This window comes from Pteropus medius, unplaced genomic scaffold, assembly GCF_902729225.1.
Source record: "Pteropus medius unplaced genomic scaffold, Ma_sr-lr_union100, whole genome shotgun sequence".
Taxonomy (NCBI): Eukaryota; Metazoa; Chordata; class Mammalia; order Chiroptera; family Pteropodidae; genus Pteropus; species Pteropus medius.
Genome location: NW_024356336.1, coordinates 6,029,569 through 6,048,440, shown reverse-complemented (window position 1 = coordinate 6,048,440; position 18,872 = coordinate 6,029,569). Strand labels below are relative to the sequence as shown.

Here is an 18,872-nt window from a genome sequence, read left to right as displayed (position 1 = left end):
CGACTCGCTCAGCTGCCGCCATCTTGCGAGCTCGTCGTACCATCGCTGCGGGGAAACTGCTTTAACGCAGCACTGCTCACCTACACCTAGGCGGACTGGCAGCCCTGAGCGTCGCAGTCATGCCGGCCGGACCTGTGCAGGCGGTGCCTCCGCCGCCGCCGGTGGCCACCGAGCCCAAACAGGTACCGTGCCCCCCTCACCTCGACCAGCAGCCCGAGCCTAGGCCTGGGCGCTCCTTTTGCAGGAAGAAGCGGCCAATTAGCTGGGCTTAAAGGGACTACAAGTCCCAGGAGGCAGCGCGCTGCCTTCCGGTAACGAACTGAGCTCTCTGGAACAGTGGTTCTCAAAGTGTGTTCTGCGGACCAGCAGCATCAGCATCACTTGGGAGTTTATTAGAAATGCGGAGTCTCCACCACAGATCTTCTAATAGGAATCTGCATTTTATCAAGTTCCCAAAGTGATTCATTAAAGTTTGAGAAACACTGATCCAGCCCATCAGCATCTATGCGATGATTAGTATAACCAAACCCCGTTCCAGGCTCTTACGTTACTGAAGTAAATGAGGCACAACTCCTGCCTTAGGGAGTTCACAGACTAGTCGGGGAGACAGATGTATTTTATTATTCCACAAATGTTTATTGGCCCATCACTGTAAAGAACACAGATCTCAATTAGCGGAAGGGGAAAGGCGTATATAAATATTTGCATTACAATGTGATTTGCTCTATTATAGAAGTAATCAGGTACAAAAGAGTAACCCAATCACCATTGCTTTGATGGAGTGGAGGGGAGATTAAAGTAGGTGAAGCCCACTGGAGTGAGAGGTAAATTGCTTTTAGAAGGGCGAATGGGAGTTCATCAAGTTGGTGATTAGGAAAGGGATATAGCATTCTTTATTCGTTCAGCAAACATTTATTGAGCACATGTTGTATGCCGACCACTGTTTTGGGTTCAGAATACAGCAGGGAACATGACAGAAGAAGTCCATACCCTTTCCACAAATACTCAATTAATTGCCTATGTGTCCCAGCATTTTCCCAGTCAATAGGGAAAAATAAGGTAATACCAGATAGTAAGTGCAAAGGCACCAAAATAGAATCAGATGGTGCTTCTGGTCAAGGGTAAATAGGTGTGGTTGAAGCATAGTGCTGGCAAAGCAGTTGCAAGAGATTCAGTTCTGAGTATTTGAACTACTAGTAGACAATGGAGAGAAAAGAAAGGATTTTAAGCAGGGTAGTGACACATTCGTGTTTCAGAATTTCAGGTTTGTAGGCAGTGACATGGAGAATTACTATGAGGACGAAGGATTAGTCACTTTTTCTAAAGATGCCGAGGACCTGGCTGGATTGGGGGTGACAGTAGACAGAGGGTCTGGGCAAGCTCATGTCACAAAAGGGCTGATAGTACAGGCACTATAGCCAGAGTGATGTGTTAGAAATCTGGTTCTGCTTTCTTTTGAGCCAGTTAAGCTCTCCATTCCTCAGTTTTATCATCTGGAAAATGAGGATGATCAAAGTACTTACCTCAGGGCTCTCATAAAGGTTATGAGTTAATATATTTATAGTATTTAGAAAAGTATATGACACCTACTCACTCTCCACATTCAGTGATAATAACATTGTTATTATCATGGAATATGGAGACTGAGGAAGCGGGAGGAGGCCCAAGTTTCTGGCCTGGTTGACCAGGGGTGTGGTTGGCTATTCATGAAGAAAGGGAATAGAAATGAAAGTACCTAGAAGTTAACTGGATCTGCAGCTCTGGAGCACAAAGTGATTTGGGATATCAGTTTGGGCAGCGTTGTTCAGCCTAGAGGTGGTAAGGGAAACGGAGGATGTGGTTGTGAGTTCCTGACAGAGGACAGTATGAATACTATGAAAAGAACCAAGAACAGAAATTTGGAGATGCTCGTTATAGGGTAGGAGGTGAAACAGAAGCCTGGAAGGACTTGGATGGAATGGTGAGCAAGAAGGAAAAGCAAGTGAGAAAGGGCCTGGGAGTAGAGAAGTGGAGAGTTTTATAAAGGAGTGGTCATTGATCATACAGCCAGATAACTGCTGTAGTTGGATGTAGGTAGTTGTTTTTGACTTTGGCAAGAGCACTTGAAGTAGATGAGGACCAAATGGGAGGTAAGGAAGTGGGAACGCCAGGGCTGAAAGAACTCAGGATGTTTAGCTAGCAGAGGAAGGGGTGGGAGGTCAGGCAGCAGCAGAAAGGAACATGAGGGAGGGGAGAAACTTTATTTTTCTAAGATGAGAGACTTGACCCTTTGTTTACTTAAGGAAGACTGGTGAGGAAAGAATATTAGAACATATGGGCAGTTAGGGTTGAATATTCCAGTAGAGTTTCACAAAACATTTGAGCATTGAGTGGTGGTTAAAACTAGGAATGGATGCAGAGGGAAAGGGCATTCAAGGCAGAAGGAGCAGCCAACAAGGAGTTTCCTGCTTCTTTATTCAGCAAACAATCACTAACTATCCTATGCCAGGCACATCCCTTGGTGTGGGTGTCTTCTGGATTCTGGAACATGGTTTCTCAGATTGTGATCAGAGCCCCTCTGCATCTGAATCCCCTGAGCACTTGGGAAAATGCAGAAGGCAGCCAGGGAAGCTGCTTTTTTTTTTTTACTAGTTACCCCAGAGGGTCCCATGCAAACACAATGCAGTTAAGAGAACCATTCTTCTGGAGCAGAGGTTTCTAACTCAAGGGAAATTTGCGGGAGAAATTCTAATGCTCTCAGTAATATCCTAGAAGGGTATTACTAACTTGCGGGGACAGGGTCCAGCCCCAGACCAGGAACTTCAAGACCTTATTTCCTTTTTCTTTTTTCATAGCCCATGGAAGAAGAAGCATCTTCAAAGGATGATTCTACCCCTTCCAAGCCAGTGGTGGGGATTATTTACCCTCCTCCAGAGGTCAGGAATATTGTTGACAAGACTGCCAGCTTTGTTGCCAGGTAACGTAGTTAGTTCTGCTTGTGTGGTTCACAAGTGGATTTTAGCACCAAGAGTTCCTGAATCTGCACGGGGCAACACTGGGCTTTTAGGGAGGCGTTGGCGGCGTAGGCCCATTAGCTCATCTAAAACCACAACATGGTGGTGAGGTAGGCAACTGACAGGACTGGCATCTCTAACAGCATGGCAGTGGTAGAGTGCGAGTGACACCCAGCCCAAGAGTCACCAGGAATCTGTCCTTTCAAAATGAGCCTGAAGAAATGCCTGGAAAACTATTTCGTAATGGGTACTCTGTGTCCATGTCTGAGCCGCTGGCCTGAGGAAGACAAAAAAGGGAGCTGATCATTCCCATTATGCAAGGACTGCATTCCTCAGAGCCTCAAATGACCCATTTATAAAAGGGAATACAATGCTACTTCAGGTTGTTGTGAGGCAGGAGTGAGGTAATGGGATTAAATGTAATCCAGGTACATTGTGGAAGTGTTAGCCATCTTCTCAGGTGGCATGGAAATCAGTCTGAGTTCCTCTTGTCCCTCTCCTTCATACTTACACGTACACACGTCCTCAGATGGAATCTTCTTGATGGCCACTTAACTCCGAGGGTTAGTACATACCCTAGTTGAGGGTATTTAAAGCATTCTTTTGGCAGCCAACAGGCCACATTCAGCCTACAGGTCTTTTGTTTGTCCTTATAGTATATTTTTTAACTCGAATTAGTGGCTACTTTTTAAAAATGAGACGATTACACAATAAATCTGGATTTCTGGCTTCTTGATGAACTGGACATCTCTGCATGAAAGCAGTAGCTGGCCCTGAGCAGACTGCTGCCCTCAGGGCATTTGCTCTCCTGGAGGCCTCGCCTTGACTCCTGAGGCACCATCCCCATCATAACACATCAAAAGAGGATTCCTTCCTTTCCTAACTAACTAAAATAAAACCTAGTAAGAGGTTACTCTGGTTGATATCTTTCGCTGTGTCAGGTGTCATGAGAGTATCCTCATCTCGTTTCAAGGGCTTTGATTAACCTAGGTATTGGATTAAAACTGTTCTCTGCTTTATTGAACATTATAAGGCCATATCAGATTTAGGGCAGCTGGTGTTGTATTTATGATAAATACTTAATGTCTCATACCAATGCTCATGCTTCCCCTTTCTACCAATATTTTTAAAACAACAAATAGGAAAAGGGTGTTGGACGAAGAATTACCACAATCTCACTACCGGAATAATTTTTGCCAGCTGTTTTCACTTTTTCCTGTTCCTTCTGGCCATCGGCATCCTTTTTTAGATCCTTTTAATACTAGCAGAGAACTTTCACATCCTGCTTTTCCCGTTCGCACTGTGTTGTAACCATTTTCTCATGTTGCTTCATGGTCTCCTAATGCTGCATAGTCTTCTCTGGAGAGGCTGCACCATGTCGAGGTGATGGGCCTTAACTTGGCCATCTCCTCTATCTTTTACTTTGAGATCGTTTCCAATACTTCAGTTTGGCAAATTAAACTGTGGGGGAAGTCTCTGAGCATTTTCTTTCCCTTTTAGATTGTTTGTTAGTTTGTTTTCTTTATTTTTTAAAGAAAATTCTACGTGTCATCTTGCTGGCTGAAATAGCATTTAAAAAGATTCCTTAAACATTTGCCAAGGAGCTTTCCAGTAATTTTGTGCCAACTTCTGATACCACAGAAATAAGAATCTTTCCAAATTCCTTTAAAAATAAATCTGTACATCTGCATCTCTACATCTATTTTTGACGATGATGATTGCCTTGTAGGCATTTCTAAAATTTGTGAACTTGCTTTTATTTATGTTGCAATGAAGGGACAGATCAGCATCTTACGCTAGGATAAAGCAAACATGCAGGACCCTCAGCTTCACTTCTGCTGGGTTCCCATGTATTGACTGATGGAGCAAACAGTAAAAATCACGAACCAAGTATGGTTTTCCAAAAGTTTTTTGTCAATTAGGTTTCCCCTTCCCTGCATTTTCCTGTCAAGAAATGGAAGTGGAAATTACCCTTAAAAGTCTCACCAGCTGGATTGAGTCAGTCATGTCTTTTTCTGTTAAAATGTATTTCTTGTGTTAGAGAATACAATTCTAAAATTAACAGTAAGCTAATTGAAAGCAACAAAAGAGCTGGGAATGAATATGGCTGCCTTCTTGTTTTATTTTTCAGATTGTTCCCACATGTGGTAAAGTTATGGCTTAGGAGGCAGTGATAGAGGAGACAACCAGAGTCCCTCTTTCTAACAGCCCTTCATCTGCCCTGGGCATTTGCTGGGTGTGGTGGCCGAGTTTAGCAGTATTTATGTTTGCATTCATTCTCCATGTGTGTGGTTTGCATTATTTAAGGAGGGGGACGAAAGCCTCTTGCCCAAACATGAGATTCCAGTTCAACTAGTGCACTGTCAAATTGAGACCTTATGGTGTTAGTCATACCACAGAGTGTGATCAGAATTTGCGGAGGAGCTAGGCTAGCCTGGTGTTGATGACCACCACCATGGCACAGATTGTCAGAGTGGCTAATCTGGGGGACAGCATTTCCTGCACCCTGTCTCCCACCCTCTCTTCAACTGACAGGGCCAGGTCGTGAAAGTCCGAAGAGAGTGGAGCACCCTGGCTTCCACCTAGCCCCTGGAGCTTTTTCTTGGTGTGTTTGGGGTGTCTCCGAGCGCTGGGCTCTGGGAGTGATAGAAGCCCCACAGATAATACCTAGATCATCTCTATTGTTTATGAAACGGCCTCTTCTAACCTTATAGAAGTAACAGCCCTTGCATTTGCAGGCCACTATGATTCAAAAAGACTTTGGCATCTTCTTAACTAATTTGATTTTCTCAGTACTTCAAGGAAGAGAGAGAAGGTGATATTAGCTATATTTTTACACATGGGAAATTGAGTCAAAGAGAAATTCGTAACTTGGTGAGTCAGTAGTGAACCCAAAACTTGAACATGTCCATATCTTGTATCTTTAAGGTTAATGCACTTTCTGACTGACACAGGTATAATTTATACTTGACACCTTGAAATATTACAAATGGGACTCTTAAAAAAATCATGGTTCCCTAAACCTTATGAGAGACTTTTGTTTAATTATTATTAATTCTGAGGTTTTAAAGGCATTCAAACTGGGAACATGGGGTATATGTGAGAAACTGTCCTAAGTACAGAGAGAGATGGGAGACCTCCCTGCTAATCTTACTGCTCCCCTGACATCTGAATGTGCCTTACTCAACAGCACAGGTCCAGGCCCACAGAGAGCAGTATTTCCTGTGTGGGCCTTACCCAGTAGTAAATGTGGTGGTTTTAGGCAATACTTAGATAAAGCATTCAGTTTAATTGTCCACATTTTCAGGTTTTTTTCAGTCCTTCTCATTAACCAAAGGACAAAGTCTTCGTTTAGTGCTAGTATATCTTTAACATCTCTCCAGCGCTCAGTAATCCCTTTTCTTAATTAAAAGATCTGGCTTTGGTTGCAGGAAACTTCAAGCTAAACTTTAACAATATTACTTCGTTTTCATTGTGTTTAAATTTATGACTGCCTTTTATTAGTAAAGCCATAATGATTTTTATTTGAAGTAGTAATATATGCCTTCCTTTGTAAGTACATTTTTAAAAGTAAATAAATTTTATTAAAAGAAAAAAGCAGTAGTCCAGATGATTTCTGGAAATGGCAAGACTGGCAGAGGAAGTGCGGGAATGATGGAGGTCTGGGAGACCCTGTGGTAGTGGAGGCCTGGGCCAAGCTGAAGGAGAGCAGATGGATGGCACTGGCCACTGAAGGCGTCTCGAGGAGGACCTCTGCCGTGCTGAGAGACAGAATAGTTTGATGGATGGGACGTAGGAGAGGGCTTGAATGGGCGGTGTTCTGGGTCCCAGCAGTTGTAAGCATTCCTGTGTTAATTCTTTTTTCCTCCTTCTAGAAACGGACCTGAATTTGAAGCTAGGATACGACAGAACGAAATCAACAACCCCAAGTTCAACTTTCTGAACCCCAATGACCCTTACCATGCTTACTACCGTCACAAGGTCAGCGAGTTCAAAGAGGGGAAGGCACAGGAGCCCTCAGCCGCCATCCCCAAGGTCATGCAGCAGCAGCAGCAAGCCACCCAGCAACAGCTTCCCCAGAAGGTTGGAGCCAGTCCTTCCCCTCACTTCCCCAGGGCTGAGAGGAAGGCCAGGATAGGGAGGGGAGGATAATGAACTCTGCTCTCCAAACCACACAACCACCCAGGGAGAAGATGTGAGATTTTAGCCTCATCTTACAGAGGCAGATGCTGAGACTTAGACAGCAAAGTCCGGCTGACAATTGTCATTTCCTGAGCACTGCTTATCCTGCTCTGTGCTCAGTGCTTTAGGGGCCTAGTCTCATTGGCACCTCATAGGGGCTCTATGAGGAGGCCAGCAAAGTGACCATTTTACAGATGAGGAATCTGAGGCCCAAGGAAGTATATATACCCAAAGTCACAAAGCTGAAGATGCTCTTAGCCCTTTCTCTTTGCCTTGATCACAGCGTGAGGGCAGTGCTGTGATATGGCTTGTAGGCTCCTTCTTGGACCATTCTTCTCTTCTGTCTCACCTTCCCAGGGCTTCTACATCTGGCCTGCCCTAATACTCCCCTCAGCACTAGGCCCAGCACTAGGGACAATTAGGATTGTCAACGAGGACAGGAAGGGCTGGCACATTTTGCCTCCTGTGTAGACCCGGGTGGTTCATTCTCTTTGATTCGCTCTCGAACCTTGGTGTCAAAGGCTGGTCCTTGTTTTACAGTGGGGAGTAAATTTTGAAGGTTTCGAGACCTTGCTTTGCAATTTACTACTCCTAGGGCCTCAGGCTACCTCAGTTTCCTCATCTATAAGGATTTACAGTACCTGTTCTCTGCCTCATGGTTCGTGTGGAGGCCAGTGAGGTAACAAACATGGAAATCCTTTGTCCATTGGGTCCTCTGCACACATACATGCAGGGCCTATTGTGTCCTCTGTCCCTGTTGATTGGGCTTGGTGAGCCATGTTCTTGTCAGATCTTCTGGCACCCAGTTTCAGCCTTTGATTTCAGGGCAGCAGCAGGGGCATGGTTCTCACTGGAAGCCATTCAGGTTGTTGAGGACACAGTTGGCCAAGAAATTGGTGCTTTTGTGAGTTAGATTTCTCTCACACCATGTACCAGTGGTGTGCACATCATTAATAGAAGTGTAGAGCGCTCCCCTCCCTCCCCCGCACCAGATCCAGTCCACCCATGTGCCTCTTGCCTCATATTGCCTCTACATCTTAGGTCCAAGCCCAGGTGATCCAAGAGACCATCGTGCCCAAAGAGCCCCCTCCCGAGTTTGAGTTCATCGCAGACCCCCCCTCCATCTCGGCCTTCGACCTGGACGTGGTGAAGCTGACGGCTCAGTTTGTGGCCAGGAATGGGCGCCAGTTTCTGACCCAGCTGATGCAGAAAGAGCAGCGCAACTACCAGTTTGACTTCCTCCGTCCACAGCACAGCCTCTTCAACTATTTCACGAAGCTGGTGGAACAGTATACCAAGGTGCTTGGTCAGGGCAGGGGCCGGGGTGCTGGGCCCAGGGAAGGAGTGCATCTTACCATAAGTACTCTGTCCACTCACTGTCTGCAAGGACAGTGCCCCTCTGTGGAGCCCCTGGGCAGATGTTAAAAATTTCAGTTCAGTGTGAAATCTTGATTTCTATTCAGTTTTTCCTTTTAAATGCAACATAGTCTTGTTTGTAAACAGATATGGAATGCATGATTGATAACTGCTGTTAGGCGAGTGTCTGCTATGTCACAAGGCCATATAGTATTAGCTGCTTTTAAGTGCATTTAAATTTTCAGGTGCCTAGCACAGGGCCTGAGAAGGAAGCCAGCCCTTAATAATTATCTCCTATTACCTAATTTAATCCTCATAAGAACCCATAAGTGTCCCCCCTCCCTTTTTCAAAAGCAGAAATAGGCTCAGAGAAGTGAAGTCACTTAGCTATTAAGTAGCTACAGTGAGACTTAATCCAAATCTGTGTTGTTTTTTACTAAAAAGTACTTGCATTAGAAATATCATTTAAATAGACATTGGGGAAACAATTTAACATAAGTAAGTATAGCCAGTATTTACGTACTTAACATATGCAGCATCTTCAGATATAATCTCAAATAACCTATAAGATAGCCACTGTTATTATATTCGTTTTATAGAAGAAGAAACTGAGACACAAAGAAGTTAACTTGGCCAGGGTCACAAAGCTAAAGATCTAAAGTCTGGCATTTTTACTTCAGACCCAAAGATCTTAGTTATGCTACAGTCAGGAATCTGGGCAAGTTAATAGTGGTATTTAAAATAATCATCATTAATATATTGTAAAGTACACTGGTATAGATTTGTCTATGGTATATTTTTCTTGCTACAAATGTGGAAATTGTCTTCCTTTTAGGGACCTGGTCTGCACATCTGTTCTTGATATCTAGAAACAATATGTTAAAGTTCTGACTTGATAGGACTCATAATGCTTTCCTGTAACTTTTTATTCACTCTAAGTATATAAGTAGAAAGAATTATAAAAATGTGTATTTATAAAATGACCAAATCCAGAAGCTAGTAGCTGAACTATTAATCATCGAAGGTCAAAGGGTTACTGTAATCACATAGTATTAGTTTTAAGTTGAACCCTAAATTTTCCCACTGGATTGCTTTTGGGGTTAAAGGTCACCATATTTCTTCTTGTTCTGTTACTTGCCTGTTCCTTCTCTTTCAGAACTGAGGTGTTGATACTCAGTACTCTAACTTGAGGGCACTAGTGTCTGTCTCTAGCCATGGGCACTCTAGGAGCAGATCGATTCTGGGGGTAGAAGTACAGGGAGAATGAGGTGGAGCTGAGCCACTTTGCCAATGTTATTAGATACTGTTGGGGCAGTTGGAATGACTGGTTGTTTTGAACAAAGCCAGCATTTGTTATTTTGGCAAATATACATTGAGTGTCAGACACTATTCCAGGTGCTGGAGATAGAGTGAAAAAAGAGAGAAATCCTTGTCTTCATGGAGTTTCTGGTCTAGTGAGGGAGTGACAGACAAATGCAATGTCAGTGAATATCAGATGGTGATAAATACCATGGAGAAAAAGTAGATGGAAATTTAGGGAAGTAGGGCCAGTGGGCTGCAGTCTTAAATAGGATAGTCAGGGGAGGCCTGGGAGAGTGCAAAACAGAAGGAGCAGATACATCCCCTGAAAACAGCCATTGCATACTGGCCATCTGCTGGGTGAGCTGCCTGTGGTTTTGCATACTTTTTTGCTAATCCTTGCAGCAGCCTTTTAAGTTGATGGTGCCAACTTTTAAGTGGTGGTGTCACCCTTTCGTAGAAGGAAACCAAATGACAGAGGTTAAGTAACTTGTCCAGAGTCACACTCAGCGGTCCCTAACCTTTTTGGCACCAAAGACCGGTGTTCCTATGAGAATCTAATGCCTAATGATCTGAGGTGGAGCTGAGGTGGTGATGCTAGCATGGGGAGCAGCTGCAAATACAGATGAAGCTTTGCTTGCTCGCAGGCTGCTCACCTCCTGCTGGGCGGCCCGGTTCCTAACAGGCCACAGACCAGTATCGGTCCTCGGTCTGGGGGGTTGGAAAACCCTGACACAGCCAATTGTAGCTGGGATTAGGACCCAGAATCCCACGTTTTCCTTTCTATGCCTTTCCATGGGCCCAGGAAAGCCACCTTTTTGTCCCATGTTGTACAGCATTGACAGTTGCTTTAATGATTCTTCCATGTTTCAGATCTTGATTCCGCCTAAAGGCTTATTTACAAAGCTCAAGAAAGAAGCTGAGAACCCCCGAGAAGTTTTGGACCAGGTAAACCCAGTTCCTTATAACCAGTTACTGATGGTGCAAGTTTGTGTAGGTTCTGTTTCACATTTGGAAATTGTCTCTGAGGCAGTACCTTGTTATGTTCCAGGCACAGGAGTGGTGGGAAGAAAGGCCTTGTGGCTACAAAGGTCAAAGAAACCTGGACTCTCTGCTCCCCAGCTTTCTGCTTTGCTCCTAGCTTCACTAGGTCTTCTTTTTCACTGTCACTAGAAACCCACTCCTGAACAGAATTTTTGGTGACAGATGCCTTTCAAGGGCTTAAGTTTTTAGAGTAGAGGAAAGGAGGCAGGAGGCATATCGGTACTGGCTGTTTTGAGTGGCCACATGAAGTCTTCTCTTGTGGGCACTTGGTTGTTACACAGACTTCCCGGGAGGGAGTTAGCTACCCTCTGAACCCAGAGCCCTTTGTTAATTCAAATAGAAATCTCTGAGGTTATAACAAAACAGTTGCCCTTGGGACCTAGACAGAAGGTTTCTGTGGCATTTAGAATGTTCATCCTGTCCAAATTCTGGGTCTGGCTGAAACCACATGCAAATACCATAGTTTGCTCCATGAAGTTTCCCTCCTGCTCTGAAGGAGATGTTGGCTTTGGTGACATCCGCGTTGGGAGCAGACCCTGATTCAGCTCAGCATCATGCTGTTTCCCATCCCTTCAGGTGTGTTACCGAGTGGAGTGGGCCAAGTTCCAGGAGCGTGAGAGGAAGAAAGAAGAGGAGGAAAAGGAGAAGGAACGGGTGGCCTATGCGCAGATCGACTGGCATGATTTTGTGGTAGTGGAAACAGTGGACTTCCAACCCAATGAGCAAGGTAGGTATGTGACTCCAGATAGGGAGCCAGGAGCTCAGAGCCGTGCTGGGACAACTCATACAGAGAGCATCAGAATCCCTGAGAGGGCTTTATCAGTGTCTGTTTCATCTCTGCTCCCAGAAGATGTCAGTTCTACTGCATTGCACCATTTAAACCTAATTCAACAAATACTTATTGTATAAGACTCTGGGTGGGCCTCTGGAGATAGGAGAGAAATCGGACAGCTCCACTCCTGGGCTCACTGTGTGAAGAGAGCAGATAGTTGGACCTTTGATAAGGAACATCTGTGGAGGCCACCCTTTGACTCTAGCTCACTTTCTCCCAGGGAACTTCCCTCCCCCCACCACCCCAGAGGAGCTGGGGGCCCGAATCCTCATTCAGGAGCGCTATGAAAAGTTTGGGGAGAGTGAAGAGGTTGAGATGGAGGTCGAATCTGATGAAGAAGACGAGAAGCAGGAGAAAGCAGAGGAGCCTCCTTCCCAGCTGGACCAGGATACCCAAGTACAAGACATGGATGAGGTATGCCATTTTCCCCTGGAGCCCAAGGAGATGGGGGTGCTCTCCACCAAAGTCATATCCAGCTCCTTTGTGAACCTTGAAAGGAGGCATGGATCTTGTATCAGACGTCCTGGCTGAGCAGCTGTCCAGGCCGCACAGAGCCACTTTCCAGCTTGGGCAACAAAGATTCATTCATAGGCAAGGATCTGAAAGCTTTCCTGGCCCTGTTCTATGACCTTCCCCCTTTGTAGAGGCCCTGCTCCTCACCACCCCCATGCTAGCTCTTAGTTAGGGAGTCCTACACCATGAGCTTTGGTGCATTAACGCTTAGGCCCAAATGATCAGCATTTCCCAAAGCTTTTCTGAGTGTAGCCTGTGTTTCCTTTCAGCCACCTCTATCCTCTTTGAGCCTGGCCCTCTGAGCAGGCAGAGGCTCCAGAGCCAAACTGCTCTCCTCCCCTCGGAAAGAATTTGTGTGTAGCCTGAGAATAAAGGGCCCTATGTCTGTGGGAATTGACTTTTTCTCTCCCTCCCAGCATTGCTCCATGAGCAGCTACCATTGAGCGCCAAGTTGCTCCCCGCACCCCTCCCCAGCATATTAAGTGCCTTTGGCCTCTTGGGACTGCCTGGTGCCAGCTGCTGGAAATGCCTGGGCGGAGTGTTAGCACCGTGGCCCCCAACGCTCCCATTCACGCTGTGAGGAAGCAGCTTGGCTGGCTGCCTGCTGGCCTCAGCTGCCTGGGGAGGCTTAGCACATGGACGCTGGCTGGCAGGAGCCTAGGCTCCTTGCCACCCTGAGAGCCACCAGGCTCAGCTGCAGAGAAGTGGCTTCTTGGCCCCTCTCTCAGTCATGCCACTGCTTCACTTTGCAGGGTTCAGATGATGAAGAAGAAGGGCAGAAAGTGCCCCCACCCCCAGAGACACCCATGCCACCTCCTCTGCCCCCAACTCCAGACCAGGTCATTGTCCGGAAAGACTACGACCCCAAAGGTAGGGCCTGCTTTCCTGCCCTCACGTGTTCCGTTTCTAGGATGGCATGTTTCTAGGTGTCTTATAAAGGCATTGTTAACCCTCTGTCCGAGGCCTTGCAGTGGGGAAGAGGGCTTAGTCATTTCTGGTGTCCTGGTAACTTGCATAGTACTAGATGCAGTGTGGCACTGAATGGATGTGTCTTGAATGAATGATATGTGCATGAAACAACACCCTCTTAACCCAGGCTGCCATCCATTGTTCTTACTCACGCATTTCTGTTTCCTTTTAGCTTCTAAGCCCCTGCCTCCAGCCCCTGCTCCAGATGAGTATCTTGTGTCTCCCATTACGGGGGAGAAGATCCCTGCCAGCAAAATGCAGGAACACATGCGCATCGGGCTTCTCGACCCTCGCTGGCTGGAGCAGCGGGATCGCTCTATCCGTGAGAAGCAGAGTGACGATGAGGTGTATGCTCCAGGTGAGGTGGGAATTCCCCCACCCAGTCCACACTTCTCTGACTCAGCCCTGACTCACTTTGGCCCATGGGAATCTCTAAACTACAGTCAACTTGCTTTAAGCAAACATAGAAAGCAACAGTTGAAGTAAACAAAAGCCTTCGAGGATAGGTGCAGCCTGTGCTGCTACAAAAGAACTCCCAATTTTTCAGAGTAACTCTCCATAGGACACTTCCAAAGGCAGGCAGGCACCTGACGTGGATGGCATGTGCCCATGGACATTGTAGAGCAAGATCTGACTATAGCTGGGAATGATATTCATTCTCGAGACTATCTTAGAATTAGGGCCCTGATGGCTGGAGTACCCTGAGCACCTGGAAATGAGACATGATGTCTTGTGACAGCCAATAGGGAGAAAACTGTCCCAGAGGTGGGAGACCAGGCTTTTAGTACGGACTCTGCTACTTTTTACTCATGTGACCCCATCCTCTCAGTATCTTTCATAAGGCAAGGAGTGGACAAACTCTGATTTATAGCCTTATTTAGTGCTGATTGGGCAGCTTTCCCCAGTCTCAGGACAGGTATGCTAGGTTAGGACCCAGAGTCAGCCTCTTCCCACAGCACCAGCCTCCACCTTGTACCAGGAGAGCTGCTGCCTTCTTGGTAGGGCACCTGCTTTATTTTCCCTCTCTGTCCCCTGTCTCCATTCTGTGACTGTGTCCAGGTCTGGATATCGAGAGCAGCTTGAAACAGTTGGCTGAGCGGCGTACCGACATCTTCGGTGTAGAGGAAACAGCCATCGGCAAGAAGATTGGTGAGGAGGAGATCCAGAAGCCAGAGGAGAAGGTGCAGTTTGGTGGATCTTAGTGTTTTCCCTAACCTCAGACTCCCACATTGGGCTTAGTTCTAGGATCCCTGACAAGCTGTGGCTTTGTTTTCCCTTCCCTTGTAGGTGACCTGGGATGGCCACTCAGGCAGCATGGCCCGGACCCAGCAGGCTGCCCAGGCCAATATCACTCTCCAGGAACAGATTGAGGCCATCCACAAGGCCAAGGGCCTGGTACCAGAAGACGATACCAAAGAGAAGATCGGCCCCAGCAAGCCCAATGAAATCCCTCAGCAACCACCACCTCCGTCTTCAGCCACCAATATCCCCAGCTCTGCCCCACCCATCACCTCAGTGCCCCGGCCACCTGCAGTAAGCCAGCAGCCACCTTGTCAATGATCTTTTAGAACTTTGTTCTTGGGGTTGCACACTATTGAGTGAGAAGAGCAACTACTTTATAGCAGCGTCTGAGTGCTGAGTGGCTCAGGTAGAAAGAAAGAACACTTTAATTGGAAGTGAGAACCTCTAGCCTGGACTTCTATCAGTGTGGGAAGATTGGAACAGGGAGGGAAGCAAGTGGCAGATGTGAGAAGCAGAGAAGGGCCGAAGGACTTGATGGTTCTTTGAGGATTGCTGACTTGTCTCCAGGAGGCTAAGTCCAGGTCATCCTCTTTAGTGGCTCTCTCAGTGTCTGCCATGAGCAGCTGGTTGAGTCCCAAGTAGAAAGAGTGTCGCCATGGGCCTTTCCCAGTGTAGTTCCTATCAGCCTGAGGTGAGGCTGCAGTCTCAGCCCCAGGGTGCTAAGTCAGAGATGTCTAGACTCATCCTTAAAGGCTGCAAGTGACCAGTTGCCAGCTGTGTGTGCTCTGGGAATCTAGCCTTCGCTTCCTGTGACCTATGGGTCCTTTCTCCCCCACAGATGCCGCCCCCTGTCCGTACCACAGTTGTGTCTGCAGTACCCGTCATGCCCCGGCCCCCAATGGCATCAGTTGTTCGACTGCCCCCAGGCTCTGTGATCGCCCCCATGCCGCCTATCATCCATGCACCCAGGATCAACGTGGTGCCTATGCCTCCCTCAGCCCCTCCTATCATGGCACCCCGCCCACCCCCCATGATTGTGCCAACAGGTCAGTGTTTCACGTTGATTTCCAGGCCATTGGGTCAGGGCTATAGGCCAAGCACTGTGAGCAGAGCAGTAGCTGACGGTAGTGCTAGCTGTTCTAGCTGGGGGACTAGAGGAGAGCCATGGCTTCCCTGCGTGAAAGAGCCCTGAGCTGGGGAGCTGTGGCTCTTGGGGGAGATAGGGTGATGGTGGCAGAGCTGGGGTTTGTATACCCAGAGGGGTCAAGCCTCAGACAGGCACATAGACCTGACAGTGCTCCCTGTCAGCAGGCACCCACTCTATCCATCAGTCCAACCCCTCTAGTCCCCTGCTGCCCAGTCTAGGCAGCCTCCCAGGTCCCCTTGCCAGGGAGCCAGCTGGCTGCCAGACTCAGCAAGGAGTGGCCCTTCACACCTCTGACTGGGAGAAACAGGAAGTCTTTGCAGTCTCCACTCTCACTTCTTACCAGCCCTGAGTCCTAGGCCCCTTCCCTCAACTCACACAGCTGCTTACTCCTGTCCTTGCAGCCTTTGTGCCCGCTCCACCTGTGGCACCCGTCCCAGCTCCAGCTCCAATGCCCCCTGTCCACCCTCCACCTCCCATGGAAGATGAACCTGCCTCCAAGAAACTGAAGACAGAGGACAGCCTCATGCCTGAGGAGGAGTTCCTTCGCAGAAATAAGGTATGTGATCCCAGGGTGCTGCCTATGGCTTGGGGTGTCTAGGCGGGGTGGGTGGGTGGAGAAGGGTGTTCAGTCCTGCCCCAGTTACACACTCCCTGGCCTACCCTATTCTGCTCCCATGGTTTTGGCTTCCGAGGCCTAGGTTAGCCATTGGAGGCCTGTGAGAGCTTCTGAGCACACACTAGTTGTGGGGTCAGCAGTCAGAGGATCAGACAGTGTCAGTGGTCTCTAGGTGTTAACTATTGTAGAGGCAAACAGGGAGACCCAGCTGCACAGGCAGTAGGACTCAAATATGAAAGGGGCCCTGAAGAAAAGCCTGGGTGCAGTTCTTAATTTCTTTATGGCCTTCTCCAGTTTCAGCCCTTAGGATATCTGCCTGTTCTGAGGATCCTTTTGGGGTGCTAGAAATAAGGAGAGGTTGGAATCTTGGCACTGCTGGTCCCTAGGGAAGCTGTTAGGCTCCAGTGAGGAAGCAGAAACAGTTCCAGCCCCATTCTCCCAATGAATTTGACCAAATCTTTTTTTTTTTTTTCCTTTCTTTCTGATAGTGTTTCTCATCTCTTAAGTACTCAAGTGCCAGGGTAGAGCTACATGTTTTATGGGTCTTGTCCATTTAGTACCATGCAGCGGTTGTGATCACCTGCTTTATAGACATGGTGTTGAGGCTCAGAGAGACCTAATTATCAGGGAAACTGAGTTGAGAACCCAGATCTTCTGCACTCACAGTTCATATTCTTTCCTCCTGTGGTACTTCTTGAGGTTCATAGAGCATTTTCATGTTACCAGGAAGCAGGACAGAGATTGTTTTAAAGAAAAGAAACCATATTTTGAAAAGAGTGATTTGTGTCATGTCACAAGTGGCATCATCAGAAGTCCAGATGGAGAGGTGACATTGTCTAGACTGGTCCACGAATAAGAGAGCATAGTTCCTTATTTGCTCATGGCTCCACAGCATAATGGCCACTTCCTGTCCTGCAGGGTCCAGTGTCCATCAAAGTCCAAGTGCCCAATATGCAGGATAAGACAGAATGGAAACTGAACGGACAGGTGCTGGTCTTCACCCTCCCACTCACAGACCAGGTACGAGTTGCTCCAGGGGAAGCAAGGGTTTGGGGGCAGCTTCCTCCAGCTGACTTTAGTAAGGGGGTGAGTGACCTCTCCTTCCTTGGTCCCACAGGTCTCTGTCATCAAGGTGAAGATTCACGAAGCCACAGGCATGCCTGCAGGTAAACAGAAGCTACAGTATGAGGTAAGTTGGTTGTCTGGCCCTGCCTTCTTGGGTCCCAACACCTCTGCTGTCCCAGAAGCTAAATCCCCTGTGGAACGAAAGGAGTGGGGAGACATCTGGGTGTGGCCATCTGAGTCCATCCTAGAAGTGACGATGCCGGCTGGAAGTGCCAGGGCAGGTTAACTTGAAAGGACAAGGCTCTGGCAGGGTCACAGTGCAGTCTTGTGTGGAGTCCAGAAAACCCTCTGCCTCAGCGATGGGGGTAGATATTTAGGTACAAGACTTGAGGGTGCTCTGGTGGTTTTCTGGCTCAGTGGAGTGGCCATCCCAGCCAGTGTGGTCTCAGGTAACCTGGCTTTGTGCAAGGACACGGAGGTGATAGTCCAGCTAAGCCTGGTGCTGAGGTCACACGGGGCTGCTGTGTTCTCCCATTTTGGATGTTGACAAATTCCTACTCTGGGCCTCAGTTTCTTGCTCTGTAGATAAAGCTGTAGGACTAGTTGATCTCTAAAGGTCTTGTGATTTAAGAGGCACAATTCTGTGGAGTTGGTCAAGGCCAGCTTCTTGAGGAGTCGACAGAAGGGAAGATAATGGCTTGGTATGGAAGGAAGGAAAAGCAAAGCATTCTGGGAGGAACCAGAGAGTTTTGGTTTTGCCTTGTGCCTGGTTTCCCGCCTTCCTTCAAGCCCCTGTACATGTGAATGGACATTAGGAGTTGTGAGACTACAGTGTGCTCGAGGCCATATTGCCCCTTGCTAACGCACTTTCTGTTTTCCAGGGTATCTTCATCAAGGATTCCAATTCACTGGCTTACTATAACATGGCCAATGGTGCCGTCATCCACCTGGCTCTCAAGGAGAGAGGTGGGAGGAAGAAGTAGAAGAGAAAAACCTCCTCTCAGGTTCCAGCCACTGCCGTTTTGCCTCTCCTGTCCCCCACCCCTTCCCTCAGACCCAGAGGACCCTGCCTTGTACATTTATTTCCCTACTAAGTTTGGAAATTCATATTGTCAAGCAGAGTTTCCTCCTCCCACTCCTTCCTCACATTGACAAGAGGGCTTTCTATGCTGCTCTTCTCCCTAGTGGTGTCCAGAATTCCTTTGTGTTCAGGTCTTGATTTGAGGGGATTCATTTCTTCAGGCAGCCCATTAGGAAATGTGAATCCAGAGATGTCCCGCAAGATAGTGTTGTAGTGCAAAGTGGCACTTGGCTGATAGAATATGCTTACTGTCGTCATTAATCATTTTGTGTCTTGCCATGAGCTGTCTAATAAACCTCTTGGACCTTTCTTGTGAAATCAGTGTCTTTAAGAGTTGTCCCTCGGCCACCTGCACCCTGTCCAGACTCAAGGCAGGGAGAGCATGGCACAGTGCCTTGTGGCTCCTCTTCTGCTCTGAAGAATGCTGGGCTTTTAACTACTTAATACCATCAAGTCTTTCATGAGTCTTTCTTTGATAGATTTTTATTGCCCTTTTAAAACATTTGGGCTCTCCAAAGGCGTAGCCCCGTGTA

At 47.4% G+C, this 18,872-nt stretch overlaps 1 protein-coding gene across 1 annotated transcript; it reads left to right on the top strand.

The window, feature by feature from the left end:
* Positions 1–2: 2 nt before the first annotated feature.
* SF3A1 (splicing factor 3a subunit 1) lies at positions 3–18,657 on the top strand. Its single transcript, XM_039861979.1, has 16 exons — positions 3–182; positions 2,835–2,956; positions 6,869–7,076; positions 8,217–8,474; positions 10,704–10,778; positions 11,451–11,601; positions 11,927–12,120; positions 12,972–13,089; positions 13,361–13,546; positions 14,248–14,369; positions 14,476–14,721; positions 15,269–15,476; positions 15,979–16,133; positions 17,112–17,213; positions 17,311–17,382; positions 18,140–18,657. Exons 1-16 carry the CDS (start codon positions 120–122, stop codon positions 18,239–18,241), a joined length of 2,382 nt encoding a protein of 793 aa, XP_039717913.1. The 5' UTR covers positions 3–119; the 3' UTR covers positions 18,242–18,657.
* The last annotated feature ends 215 nt before the right edge of the window (positions 18,658–18,872 follow it).